The 13,413-nt window shown below is 43.0% G+C and overlaps 1 protein-coding gene across 1 annotated transcript in view; it reads left to right on the forward strand.

Annotated features, from left to right (window-relative positions):
- Positions 1 to 343: 343 nt before the first annotated feature.
- Positions 344 to 13,413, forward strand: part of SPATA16 (spermatogenesis associated 16) — a gene marked incomplete at its 5' end in the record, with an annotated part of 212,082 nt that continues 199,012 nt past the window's right edge. The window contains one exon of the mRNA XM_081953463.1: positions 344 to 946. Coding sequence (XP_081809589.1) covers positions 344 to 946 — 603 coding nt within the window. The remainder of the gene's footprint in view (positions 947 to 13,413) is intronic.

Consider the following 13,413-nt stretch of genomic DNA (forward strand, 5'->3'; position numbering starts at 1 on the left):
GTGCTATCCATACATCCTGCCCATTTGCTAACCCGAAATAAACTCCAAAGAGCACCTGTATTTTTGGCAGATCATAAATAGGGATAAAACCAGAAGTCAAAATATATTTTGCAAAGTTTTGGAGAGATGACACTTATTTGCTGATATACAAAAGACAGCATGGTACTGAAATCCAGGCGACTTTCTTTTTGTTCTTTCTTATAGCTGAATGGCTGCCTTTGAAAGCTGTGGGCAAATTGAACAATATGTTTCCTCTGCACTGTTTTGTTTGCCGAACTCCAAATGCTAAATCTCTGCGCTTCCTTTTCCCCCACTCAGGATTTGCCTGTGTAGATTGTGAGTCATGGAGTCAGCAAACAACACACACTTTGAGAACATCACGAAGGAAGCCTGCCAAAAAGAGTACGTCGTTCAGCAGTTGAGAATAGCGGCCCAGCATCAGAACGATAGTCTAGAAGCTTTGCAAGTGGTAAAATTCCCTCTGGGGGTCGAGATGGCAGAAAATGCAATGGAGAAACTAAAAACAGGAAGTAACACTGCCAAGGAGAAGCAGGGTAATGATCTGGAGAGGCTGAGCCTTAAACGTAAGATGGAGGGCGATGAGAAGACGGGAATGAAAAAAGAGCCACGCCTGGTGGAACAAGAGAATCTGGTTTCAACCATGTTGCTGTCCCATATCCCCCTGAAGAGCCTTGTAGAAGTAGAAATGAAGTTGATTTACACAGATGAAGAGAACGTTTCCTATGAGTTCCTAGAAACTCAGAGTCCCAGCTGTGCACAACCCAAGTCCTCGGAAGTTGGCGGCCCAGATAGTCAAGGAACAACAAACACGAGCCTTCAGCCCCAGATGGATAAATGGCTTCAGGTATCCTTGAAGGATGCGAGCACTTGCTACAGGCAGAAGAAGTATGCCATGGCAGCTGGGCAGTTCAGGACAGCTCTTGAGGTAGGTAGGACACCTTAAGGGAAATTAAGTTTATGCAGCCCACACAGTTCTAGGCTGCATAAACAGAGGGATAGAATCAAGATCACGCGAGGTGTTAATGTCACTTTATAATGTCTTGGTAAGGCCACAGTTGGAATACTGCACTCAGTTTTGGTTGCCACAATGTAAAAAATATGTTAAGACTCTAGAAAGAGTGCAGAGAAGAGCAACAAAGATGATTAGAGGACTGGAGGCTAAAACATATGAGGAACGGTTGCAGGAACTGGGTATGTCTAGTTTGATGAAAATAAGGAACCAAGGGAGACATGATAGCAGTGTTCCAATATCTCAGGGGTTGCCACAAAGAAGAGGGAGTCAAGCTATTCTTCAAAGCACCTGAGGGCAGGACAAGAAGCAATGGGTGGAAACTAATCAAGGAGAAAAGCAATTTAGAACTAAGGAGAAGTTTCCTGACATTTAGAAGAATTAATCACTGGAACAGCTTGCCTCCAGAAGTTGTGAATGCTCCAACACTGAAAGTTTTAAAGAAGATTTTGGATAACCATTTGTCTGAAGTGGTGTAGGGTTTCCTGCCTAAGCAAGGGGGTTGGATTAGAAGACCTCCAAAATCCCTTCCAACTTTGTTATTCTATTCTATTCTATTCTATTCTATTCTATTCTATATAAGGCACAGGGAAGGGAGCGGGAAGGCCATACAATCAAGAAGAGTAGTTTGTTTGCCCTTGTGAGATTTTACTGGAATCCTACTGCTGGAATTCTCTGCACTCTTTCTAGATTTTCAACATCTTTTTTATATTGTGGTGACCAAAACGGAATGCAATATTGTCCATTTCATGCTCATTTCTGAGTTGTGTCTTTCTTACAACTCAGTAACTTACATCCTTACTTACTTACTTGCCAAGAAACCCAAAGCTTCCAATCTTGATGGGGAAGGGAGAAATGGTGAGCTTTGCTTAAATGGCCCTCTAAAAATGGGGAAGTGACACTGATTAGATATGCCTTAACTGGAAGCTGGAGCTATTGGTATTTACAGGAAAGCCATTGTTATGGTTGGTCCTGATTTCTCCAATGCTCCCAATTTGATTTAATTATCCTGGAAATCCCTTCTATCATAACAATATAACTTCTACTGTGCCGAGGCTCATAATAATCTCATAATGGCCCAGGGTTTAGGCTTAATCGGATTTTGGTTTCCCTGTCCTATTTCCTACGCTGTTGCTATAAAAACTGACAGAATCACACGCAAACAAAACAATCGCTGTTTAAACATCTTTATCCATTCTCTTCCCGCTCGTCTCGATGCTCTACCATCTCAAATATATAAACACAGAAAGAGACATTTACGCATAATGAAAAACATCACAAATTGGATTATGAGTGCTGGGAACAAGGTATGATAAACTGTTTGCTCTTGTGGTAGATTCAATGAAAGCATGGCACTCATTCCTCACTGCAGATGGGCTGATTTAAGTTGCTGAGCTGCAAAGCTGGCATTTTCTATATAGGTGGTCCTCAGGTTATGACCACAACAGAGGCCAAAATTTCCGCTGCTAAGCAAGACAGTTGTTAAGCAAATTTTGCCCCAGTTTACAAACTTTCCTTACCTCCGTTATTAAGTGAATCACTGCGGCTGTTAAGTTGGTAGCACACTTGATAAGTCAGTCTGGCTTCCCCTTTGACTTTGCTTCTCAGGAGGTCGCAAAAGGGGATCATGTGACCCCCGAGACAACCGTCATAAATATGAGCCGTTTGCAAAAGGTCTGATTTTTGATTGTGTGACCGTGGGGATGTTGTAACGGTTGTAAGTGTGAAAACCATTCCCATAAGTTACTTTTTTTCAGTGCTGTTGTAACTTTGAACGGTCACTAAATCAAGGATCACCTGTATATCAGTGGTAAGTTACGACCGGTACGCCCGGTTGCCGGGAGCACCAGGTACTATTCCGGTACGGTGCTCCGGAGGGCCTACCCGCCCACCCATGCTCCTTACCAGTATTTGTGCTCTTTGGGGCTTCCACCCACGTGCACGGAGCATACGGCGCCTGCGCAACGCTCCGCCGAGCAGCTGGAGCATCGTGGAGATGCGAGAATTCATGTGGTGTGTTAAGTAATTAAGCTCCCCGTTAGAAGAGCGAGTATGCAGAGAAGCGTAATGAGAGTGATATGGAATAACACGCACAAACCAGCATACAGAGAGACTGAATAGTATAAAAATATAGTAGTTTACTATGTAGAAATATAGAGGTATTCAGAGTCCGGTTAACAGTCCAAGTCATACACGGTTCAGTCATTCAGTTATCAATATTCTCAGTTTAATACGCAAAGTAGCTAACAATAGCAAGACTCAGTAACTCACGAGCAGTATCTAACAGTATCCACGATCAGCATCTAACAAAACAGAGAGCTAACAGCCATTCTGGCTCCCTCTTATAGCTGCTTGAGGTAACAAGCCAATTACATCTGTGAATCATTTAAAGTAACAGTAAAATAATCATAGCTTATATACATTGCCAAGCTAAACCTAGGGTTACATCCCTAACATGGTGGACACCGGGCCCCGTTGTACCGTACCGGTTGCAACAGGATCCAAAACCCACCACTGCTGTATATGGAGTATATGTCTTCTGCTCTATCCATAAAATATGGAACTAAGGGCAATTCAGATCAAGCTTAAGCAACTTGCATCCACTCAGGTGCCTGAGTCTGATAGGCAACAGACTACAGGCAGTCTGGGGTTAAGGGTTAACCATTCCTAACTCTGTCTTGCGCCCCATTTTTATTTAAGTTGGAACAGGTTTACCATATCTGTACTTCTGCATATCAAGGACAAACAACAGCAACAACAAATTTCTTTGGAAAGTTTTTTTTTGTAAAGCTTAAACTTATAACTTTGAGTTGTATACCTTAAAGCTGAGTTGTGGGAGAGACAAATTTCTAGCAAGGAGAAACCAACTGAAGGAGAAATTCAATCAATTCAAGCTGGAGTAGAAGACCTCCAAGGCAGGGGTGGACTTCAAAAATTTGAGCAAGGGGTTCTCTGCCTGGTTGCTGGGTGGGCGTGGCCATGGTGGGCATGGCCTAGCCGGCCTCTTGCACCACAATTGGGGGGTGAACGTTTTTGCCCTCCCTGGGCTCCGGAAGTCCTCTGGAGGCCGGAAAAGGGACCCGAGACTTCCCAAACTTCTGGTAGGCCCGTTTTTCGCCCTCCCTGAACCTCCACCCATGCCCTGTACTTACCTGCATCCAAAATAGGCTACGTGGGGACTCCTGGGAGGGGAGGGGTGGGAGGGGCCAGCCAGGAGTGGAATTTGCGGGTTCTCCGAACTGCACAGAATCTTAGCTAGAGGTTCTCCCGAACGCTTGCAAACCCCCAGCAGCCCACCCATGTCCCAGGGTCCCTCTCAGCTCTATTCTGATTCTGATTCATCCTTGGGCCCAAGCAGGGCTGAATAAAGTTCAAAAATCTCTGCCCCATACAAACAAAGCTTTTCTTCTAGTGTGGAAAAAAAAGTTGCTTTATATTCTGTGTGCTACAGTATGGGGGATGAAAGCAACTCACTTCTAAGACTTAGCCTCCTTCTTTTTTTAAAAAAAAAATCCCAATTAATCCACAGGGAAGCAACATTTTAAAAACCCTTGTGGCTTCCTTTTTATTCCCCCTAGTATTCTTGAAAGTACTGTAGATCCAGGCTGCTGGGAACATGGCATTTTCAGCTGTGTGACCTGATTTTTTTTCTCTCTCTCAGCTCTCTGCGGCTCCCAATGTGGTATCATAAATGTTAAGTAGGTGGCTCAGCAGACCACAAGCTGCATCAGACCACTTTTGATAGCCATCTTTCCTGCCCCATCTTCTTCCTTAAAATGTTTCTTTGAGACTGTTGCCTTGTACCATCTTGAACTTAGAGAAGGCTAAGGAAAGAGGGAACTCGCTTTTTCTCCAATCCCAATTAAAAATGTAAAATCACAGAACGAATGCAACTATGGTGTTTTGAGAGCCAAAGAAATGGAGCTGTTGGCAAACTACAGTTTTGTGAACGGCTGCATTGAACATGAATTTGGTCAAACTCCAGGAGACAGTGGAGGGCAGGAGAGCTTGATGTGCTATAGTCCATGGGGCCGCAAGGAGTCAGACATGACTTAGCAAGAAAAACAGATGTGAACCATCTTAAAGTGGCTTTCTCTTACAGGATAGCCTCCTGAAATGTTTGATACTGAACTTGGCAAATTTCTTAACTTGGGTGACTCTTCTTATCAAGTGAGCATGAAGCCACCTTGTCAACCTCCTTCAGCCTAGTGTCCATAAGAGTCATGAACTTCAAACTATCTGGATTATCCTCAAATATGCTTAATTTCAATTCAATTTCAATTTATTTGTGCTTCTAGACCGCCCCCTCTCCCAGAAGGGACTCGGGGCGGTGTACAGTCCATAGAGAATATCACAAAAATACAATAAAAAATTAAATATGTACAGTTAAGAAGACTGAGAACTGAAGCCCACATATCTTCTCACTCTGGTCACAATAAGAAACACTGTATGGTGGCAAGGAAATTGATCATATATAAATCGACAACCCAATGCCCTTTATGGGACCTTCTCTGTTTACATTTGGGGATCCATGTAATGCTTTTCAGGACTTTTTGTTTTGACAAAAGGCATTATCACAAAAGGCTGGCTTTTTATCAACACAACAGGACCTCTGTAAGTGGTACATAAAGAAAAAGGAACTGAAGGGTATCAACAGAGCTGTCCTAGATCGCTCTCATACTACTACTTCATTTGTATTGGAAGCATTACCAAGGCACTTCCGGGTTGAAAAGTGTTGTGTCCCTCCAGCGGGCAGGAGAGCTGGCAGCAGATTTGGACAGTGAGGAGGTTGGGGAGGAACATGGGCCAGTCCTGGAGTCTAGTAAAGGCTCTGATGAGGGCTCTGTGTTGGAGGCAGAGGGAGGGCTATGGCATACAGCCAGGGCATACAGCCAGTTATCAGCTGCCTTCAGAGTCAGACATCAGTGAGTCAGATGAACAGCTGGAGCCTGTTCCCAGGGTGCGCAGGTGCAGAGTTGCCAGACGAACAGCTAAGGAACAAGGATCGACTTGGGAGTAAGGCCACAGGTGGATGATGAATGCCCCCCCCCCGAGGAAATAAAAGAGGAGTGAAAGGAGAGTGGAGTTAGCAGGAGACAATTAGTTCACTTAATTGGTTTGTGACTCTCCCAAACTCCTTGTCAAGTTTTGCAGATATCGGCCTGTCAGCGCTCCAAGCCAGATAAGGTCTGTGACTGTAAATCCTCCCTTGAAAGACTTTGCTTTCTGTGAAGGAGCAGAATTCACAGGAAATTAGTACAAGGTTTTTTTGTCGAGACCAGGAGTTTGATTCATGCTCTTGGGAAGCCTAGACCAGCACAAAAATATAAGCTGGTGCCCTCACCATTGCACAGGAGATGCCCAAGGGGGCTCATGTCATGTCCTTGGTATTTTCCCATTGAAGTGGTGCCTATTTATCTACTTGCATTTGCATGATTTCTAGCTTCTAGATTGGTAGGAGCTGGGGCACATTGACAGAAGCTCATTCCATCACATGGTTTGCCAAGCTGTCAATTTCTCAATGGTCTTCTTACTCAGCATCCTAACAATGTAAGCCATCATGGCCCCACTCCCATAATTTAGAGAAAAGGAGAGGAAAATCATATATGGTAATTTCATTGCCCCTCTGGTGCAGATTTCTTGGGAAACCGCCACTATATCTGCATTTTCTATAAACTCCTGCTCTTCCCCTTCTTTCACCATATCTTTCAGCTGATCTTCCTTGATTTTCTATTCCTGGCCCTGGAGACCCCATTGCAGAAAGCAGTGGTGGGTTCCTGCTGGATCGCACCGGATCGCGCGCGCTCCCTTTCAGCGCTCCACCTGGCTTGCGCGCTCCCTTTCAGCGCTCCACCTGGCTCTCGCGCTCCCTTCCGGCGCTGAAACCGGAAGTACAGTCTTGCCCCGCCCCTGGCAAAGCAACGACGCCTGCCTGCGCTCCACCAGCTCGGCTGGGAATGGAGATGTTTCCTCAGCGGAGCGGAGCGCCTGAAAAGAACATCTCCGTTCCCAGCCGAGCTGGTGGAGCGCAGACAGGCGTCGTTGCTTCGCCAGGGCCGGGCAAAACTGTACTTCCGGTTTCAGCGCCGGAAGGGAGCGCGAGAGCCAGGTGGAGCGCTGAAAGGGAGCGCGCAAGCCAGGTGGAGCGCTGAAAGGGAACGCGCAAGCCAGGTGGAGCGCTGAAAGGGAGCGCGCAAGCCAGGTGGAGCGCTGAAAGGGAGCGCGCAAGCCAGGTGGAGCGCTGAAAGGGAGCGCGCACGATCCGGTGCGATCCAGGAGGAACCCACCATTGGCAGAAAGGCATGTTCTGAAACCACCCCACACACAAAACCTGGATTTATGGTATTCCTTGCCAATCATTGTCATTATCCCAGGTATTGCTTTGCTCAGAAGTGCTTCAGATCCGGTTTCAATTCTTCTTCGCGATGCAGGATTCCCCAGAGGATCTAAAACAGTCTATTTGGTGTGTGCATGTTTATTAACCACAGTCGTTGTTTGGAGACCAACTTGTAATTAGCTCCTGTGATTTATCCCCAGAGGGAATATTTTCTCAACACCTGGCCCTCTGAGAAATGTCTTAGAAGAGGCTGTATCAGCCCACCTGCACAAGTCACGTGACACTGAAATGCTTAATCTTTTTTTTTCTTTTGCTCTGTGCTCAAATATTGATTATCTTTTAATTCTCTTTTTCTAAGAAGTGGAACGGTTAGAGATCCAGAGTTTTCTGATAAATTTCACTTTAGCTTCTGGTAGGAATGAATTAGCAAAGGGTAGAAAATTAGTGTCCGATATTTTTAACTGTTGCAAAAATAGCATTATAAAACCTCCATATATATATATATATATATATATATATATATATATATATATATATATATATATATATATATATATATATATATATATATATATATATATATATATATATATATATATATATATATATATATATATATATATATATACACATACATATACATATGTGTGTGTGTGTGTGTGTGTGTGTGTTTGTGTTACAACCCCTGGTATGACCCAATATGGGAGGGAGCTCACTCCTCCCTCTTTCTGTCCTTTCGGCTCATCACAGAAAACCATCCAGGCAGAAACCCATATTTTTATTTTTAATGTTGCCTTTTTATATTTGTATATATTTATATTTGTATAAATATTTATATTTGTATATATTATATTTGTAAATATAAAAAGGCAACATTAAAAATAAAAATATGGGTTTCTGCCTGGATGGTTTTCTGTGATGAGCCGAAAGGACAGAAAGAGGGAGGAGTGAGCTCCCTCCCATATTGGGTCATACCAGGGGTTGTAACACAAACACATACTTATTTCCCTGGCTCAGCTGATAAAGGAGGAGAAGCCTGTGGCATAGTGGCTAAAACTCTTGCCTAGTGCATAATACAGCCCAGGTTCGAATCCCAGTAAGGGTATGGCTAGCTGATGAGAGCTAAATAGCTCGAAATGGATCTATACTAGTCTCCCTTTATTTTATCAGCACAAACACAACATATATATATATATATATATATATATATATATATATATATATATATATATATATATATATATATATATATATATATATATATATATATATATATATATATATATATATATATATATATATATATATATATATATATATATATATATATAAAATCAGTTTGAGAATCATCCAGGGAGAAAGGCAGGATATAAGTGGAATTCATCATCATGCTTTATCAGACTTGTTATTAATTGATTAGTTGCAATTCTTCCTTTGGATGATTGGATTAGTCCTTGCAATTTTTATCTGACCTTTTTCTGGAAGAGTTCAAGATGGCTTGAATGATGTTTTCCTTAATTTTATCTCTCAACCAACAGCTCTGTGAAATGTCCCTACTGTGCAAACTCGGGGGCTAAGTAAGGACCTGAACTTTAGACCCACTCTCTTCTTCAGAATGTTAAAGCTACTCATGGTGGTATTTGGTGGGTAGTAAAGATGGGGTTCTGTTGGCACAGAGAAAGTCCCCAAGGTGTTTTTTTCAAGAGCAACTGGACTTATTTGTTTTTCTTTGAAGACGTTTCGCTTCTCATCCAAGAAGTTTGCTGAAAAGGCTGTGTCCTTAAAGTCTTCTTTCAAACCAGCCATCCTCTCTGTCCAAAATGAGGACCACCGGTTTGAAGAGGGGTCAAATAGGCCATCTATGTCAAAACTGAACAGCCCCTCTTTCAGCAGAGGGGGAGGGATATGACATTATCTATCTCCAATCTACAACACAGTCCTTTCAGCAGTTCCAAGGGGGCTCCACACCCATTTGCACCACTCAGGTGACCCTGAGGACACAGATAAACTTCCAAGTGGCCTTTATGACTCTCTAAAACAATGCAAATGACCAGCTGTCTGCAAGGAATATAAATCCTTCCATCGGCTACCATCCAAGAAACTTCTTGGATGAGAAGCAAAATGTCTTCAAAGAAAAACAAATAAATCCAGTTGCCTCTTGAAAAAGCACCTTTGGGACAACCAAGGGTGACTGAGAATCTCCATAGAGATTTTCCATGGTTGAGATGGGCAGCAAATAAATTGAATTAATGAATGAATGACTCCACCCCACCCTCCATCTCTCTATTTGGGTGACTCTAGGCAGCTTACTGGAAAGATAGCCAAGAGAGAGGCATAACAGGGATCAAAATTAGGTTTTTCTCCCTCTCACAAAATGTTAAAGGGAGGCCATCACAAAATCTAAATCTGGATAGGTTCAAGACTTGTAGAAAGAAGTGCTATTTTTCAGTGAATGTCTATGGAAATTCTCAGTAATCCAGGTCACGCTTGTCCCAAGGGTCAACTGGACTGAAGATGAAGACATTTCTTGGATGAGAAGCGAAACGTCTTCAAAGAAAAACCAGCAAGTCCAGTTGCCTCTTGAAAAAGCACCTTTGGGTCTATTTTACAGTATTTTGGTACTCTCTAACTACATCATGGTTAAAGGATCAGATTCACTGCCATCAGGTGTGCTTTGGAGGGTGCTGTTATTGATGGTTTGGTGTCTTGATGTCTAAGTACTTCTTTCCAAATCACAGGCTGCACACTTCATGTGTTCTCTATAGGAAGATCAACAGTTGAGACCCTGGTACCTTTAATATGTGAAAGTAGTAATTCCATTCTAAATCCAGCTACTTCTGGACATCTTAGAACTAAGCAACTTAGAATTAAGGAGAAGTTTCCTGACAGAACAATTAATTAATGGAACAAATTGCCTCCAGAAGTGGTGAATTCTCCAACACTGGGTTTTTTTTAAGAAGGTGTTGGATACCCTCTTGTCTGAAGTGGTGTAGGGGTTCCTGTCTAAGCAGAGAGTTGGCCCAGAAGACCTCCAAGGTCCCTTCCAACTCTGTTATTCTATTCTGTTCTGTTCCGTTCCATTCCATTCCATTCTATCTGATTCTGTCCTATTCACTTTAAAGATGGTTCAGAAAACATAGAGCAGATTTAGAGAAGGGCAGCCAGGACAAATGGAAGATTGGCGAACTGAGAAATTGAAGACCACAAGAGACACCGTAGGACTTTCCTGAACTGATACCACAATATAAAGGGCACAAAAGCGCAATTCAACCAGCAATCAATAATATCTCTGGTTCTTGTCTTCAGGTGGAGGTTGGATAGATATTACAGAGGGATGCTAGGCAAGGCATGGAGGCTGACCTAAAAGCCTACTTGCTATTCTGTCGGCCTTTCTGAGTTTCCTAGACATACTGCATTTCTTATTTTGACTGATTTTAATCTGCCGCTATGGTACCATTCTAAGCAATGTGCAGCAATATCTTCAAACACTGTCACGAAACCTAAATGAATAAAAGTGTATCTTTAACATGCCCTAGCAATAGCATAGTAAAACAGCTGCGCATCCTATCCATCATCGCATTTTATATTTATACTAACAGCATTCTGCACTTACCACTCCTGCTATTACCTCATTTGCTCCTTGGAACAACCGTGTTTTCACAGGCTCTCTATATGTCAAGATAAAGGCACCAATCTTGTATCTGATTGCAGCTGCCCCATGGGAAGGGAGCTCCTACAGAAAATGTTCACTTCTGAGTTCCCTCCCATCCAGTGTTGGGATCCTCCCGGTTTGACAACTGGTTCGGTGATCACGTGATCGCGCTTGCGTAGTTTAAAGAAATCTTCACTTCCGGGTTTCTTTGGAGAAGTAACACAGCAGATTCGCGTAGCAATCTGCTCTACCACGCGAATCAGCTGGGAAGATAAAGGTAGGAAAATAGCGTGGGTGGGTTGACCCATCTGATTGTCGGGGTGAACCGGATCGCTCCCAGCTGATCGTCGGGACAACCGGTTCGCCCAAACCTATCCAAGCCAGTAGAATTCCACCCCTGCTCCCATCCTACATCCTGAGCATTTTAGGTGTAGATTTATACAACTGACCTTATGGCCTTATGACCTTAAAAACCACAATAATTAAAACAAACAATTCAAAAAAGAAAGAGCAGTCAGGAATCAAAAAAAGCAGCAAACAATATGAAACCACCACGTTTCCACCAACTTCCTGACTTCCATGCCTGAGTAAGCAGTCAGGTCTTCATCATTTTCTGGAAGGGTTCAATCTGTCTCAGGTGGCTTAGGTGTGCCAGAGCAAGGGTCTCCAACGGTGGCAACTTTAAGTCTGGAGGACAGGGGTGGATTGCTCCAGGCATTACTGCTGATTCGGTGCATGCAAAAACTTTGCAATTACAATTGTTCTGTGCATGCGCGGAACTAAAAATCAAGATGGCGTCCCTATAGAGGAACCAGTTTGGGGGCAGGGCAGGCCTGGGTCACTGCCAATTCCAGCGACACAGGCTGCCAAAACCACTACCAGTTCAGCCAAACTGGTCCAAACTAGTAGGAACCCACCTCTGTTGGAGGACTTCTGGGAGTTGAAGTCCACCAGGCTTAAAGTTACCAAGGTTGGAGACCCCTGTGCCAGAAGGTAGGCACCAAAATAAAAAAAGTGCACTTCTGGGGTTTTACCCATTGGCATTCTTCAATTGACAAGACCCCAAACAAGACCTAATACAGATAGTCCTTGCTTTACAATCATAGTTGGAATAAGAATTCCCATTGCTAAAAAAAAATTGGTTGTCGAGCGAGTCATGTCTGATTTTACTACCTTTTTGCCATTGTTGGCAAACATGACTGATAGGGGTCCAGATAGTGTGCTTCCTCTAGGTCAGGGGTGTCCAAACCTGGGAACTTTAAGACTTGTGGACTTCAACTCCCAGAATTCCCCAGCCAGCCATGCTGGCTGGGGAATTCTGGGAGTTGAAGTCCACAAGTCTTAAAGTTCCCAAGTTTGGACACCCCTGCTCTAGGTTCTTTACCACTGCAGTCAAACACAGAGTAGCCTGCAGGGAAACCCTAAAGATGGGATTTAGTAACAGAACATTCAAAAATGACTGCATCCAGTTTTGGCCACCAGATTCCAAAAAAGATGTTGAGACTTTGGAAAAAGTGCAAAGAAGAGGAACTAAGGTGATTAAAGACTTGGAGACAAAAACATATGAAGAACGGTTGCAGGATTTGAGTTTTGGTAGTCTAGAGAAAAAGAGGACTAGGAGAGACATGATAGCAGTATTCCAGTATTTGAGAGGTTGCCACAAAGAGGAGGGGGTCAACATATTTTCCAAAGCACCTAAAGGCAGGACAAGAAACAATGAATGGAAAGTAATCAAGGAGAGAAGAAACCTGGAATTAAGGATAAACTTTCTAACAGTGAAGACAATTAACCAGTAGAACAGGTTGCCTTCAGTTGTCTTGGGAGCTTCATCACTGGGGAGGTTTAAGAAGAAATTGGACGAGCATTTGTCTGAAATGGTATAGGGTTTCCTGCCTGAGCAGGCGGTTAGACTAGAAGACCTCCAAGGTATCTCCCAACTCTGTTATTCTGTTATTGTTATTCAGAATATATCTATTAAGAGCTACTGATCCTGAAAACTCCAAAGTAATTTCAGATTGGGTGAAGTGTGCCTCAAAATACCAATTGCAAAAGAACAACAGCAAGCAATGCAGTAATTACTGTTAGGGATGTAACCCTAGGCTTGGCTTAGCAATGTATATAAGGTATGATTACTTTACTGTTACTTTAAATGCTTAAGAGATGTAATTAGTTTGTTACCTCAAGCAGCTATAAGAGGGAGCCAGAATGGCTGTTAGCTCTCTGTTTTGTTAGATGCTGATCGTGGATACTGTTTGATACTGATCGTGAGTTACTGAGTCTTGCTACTGTTAGCTACATTGTGTGCTAGACTGACTATTTGATAACTGAATGACTGAACCGTGTATGACTTGGACTGTTAACTGGACTCTGAATACCTCTATATTTCTACATAGT

The sequence above is a fragment of the Natrix helvetica genome (assembly GCF_964273705.1).
Source record: "Natrix helvetica genome assembly, chromosome: 5".
Lineage (NCBI taxonomy): Eukaryota > Metazoa > Chordata > Lepidosauria > Squamata > Natricidae > Natrix > Natrix helvetica.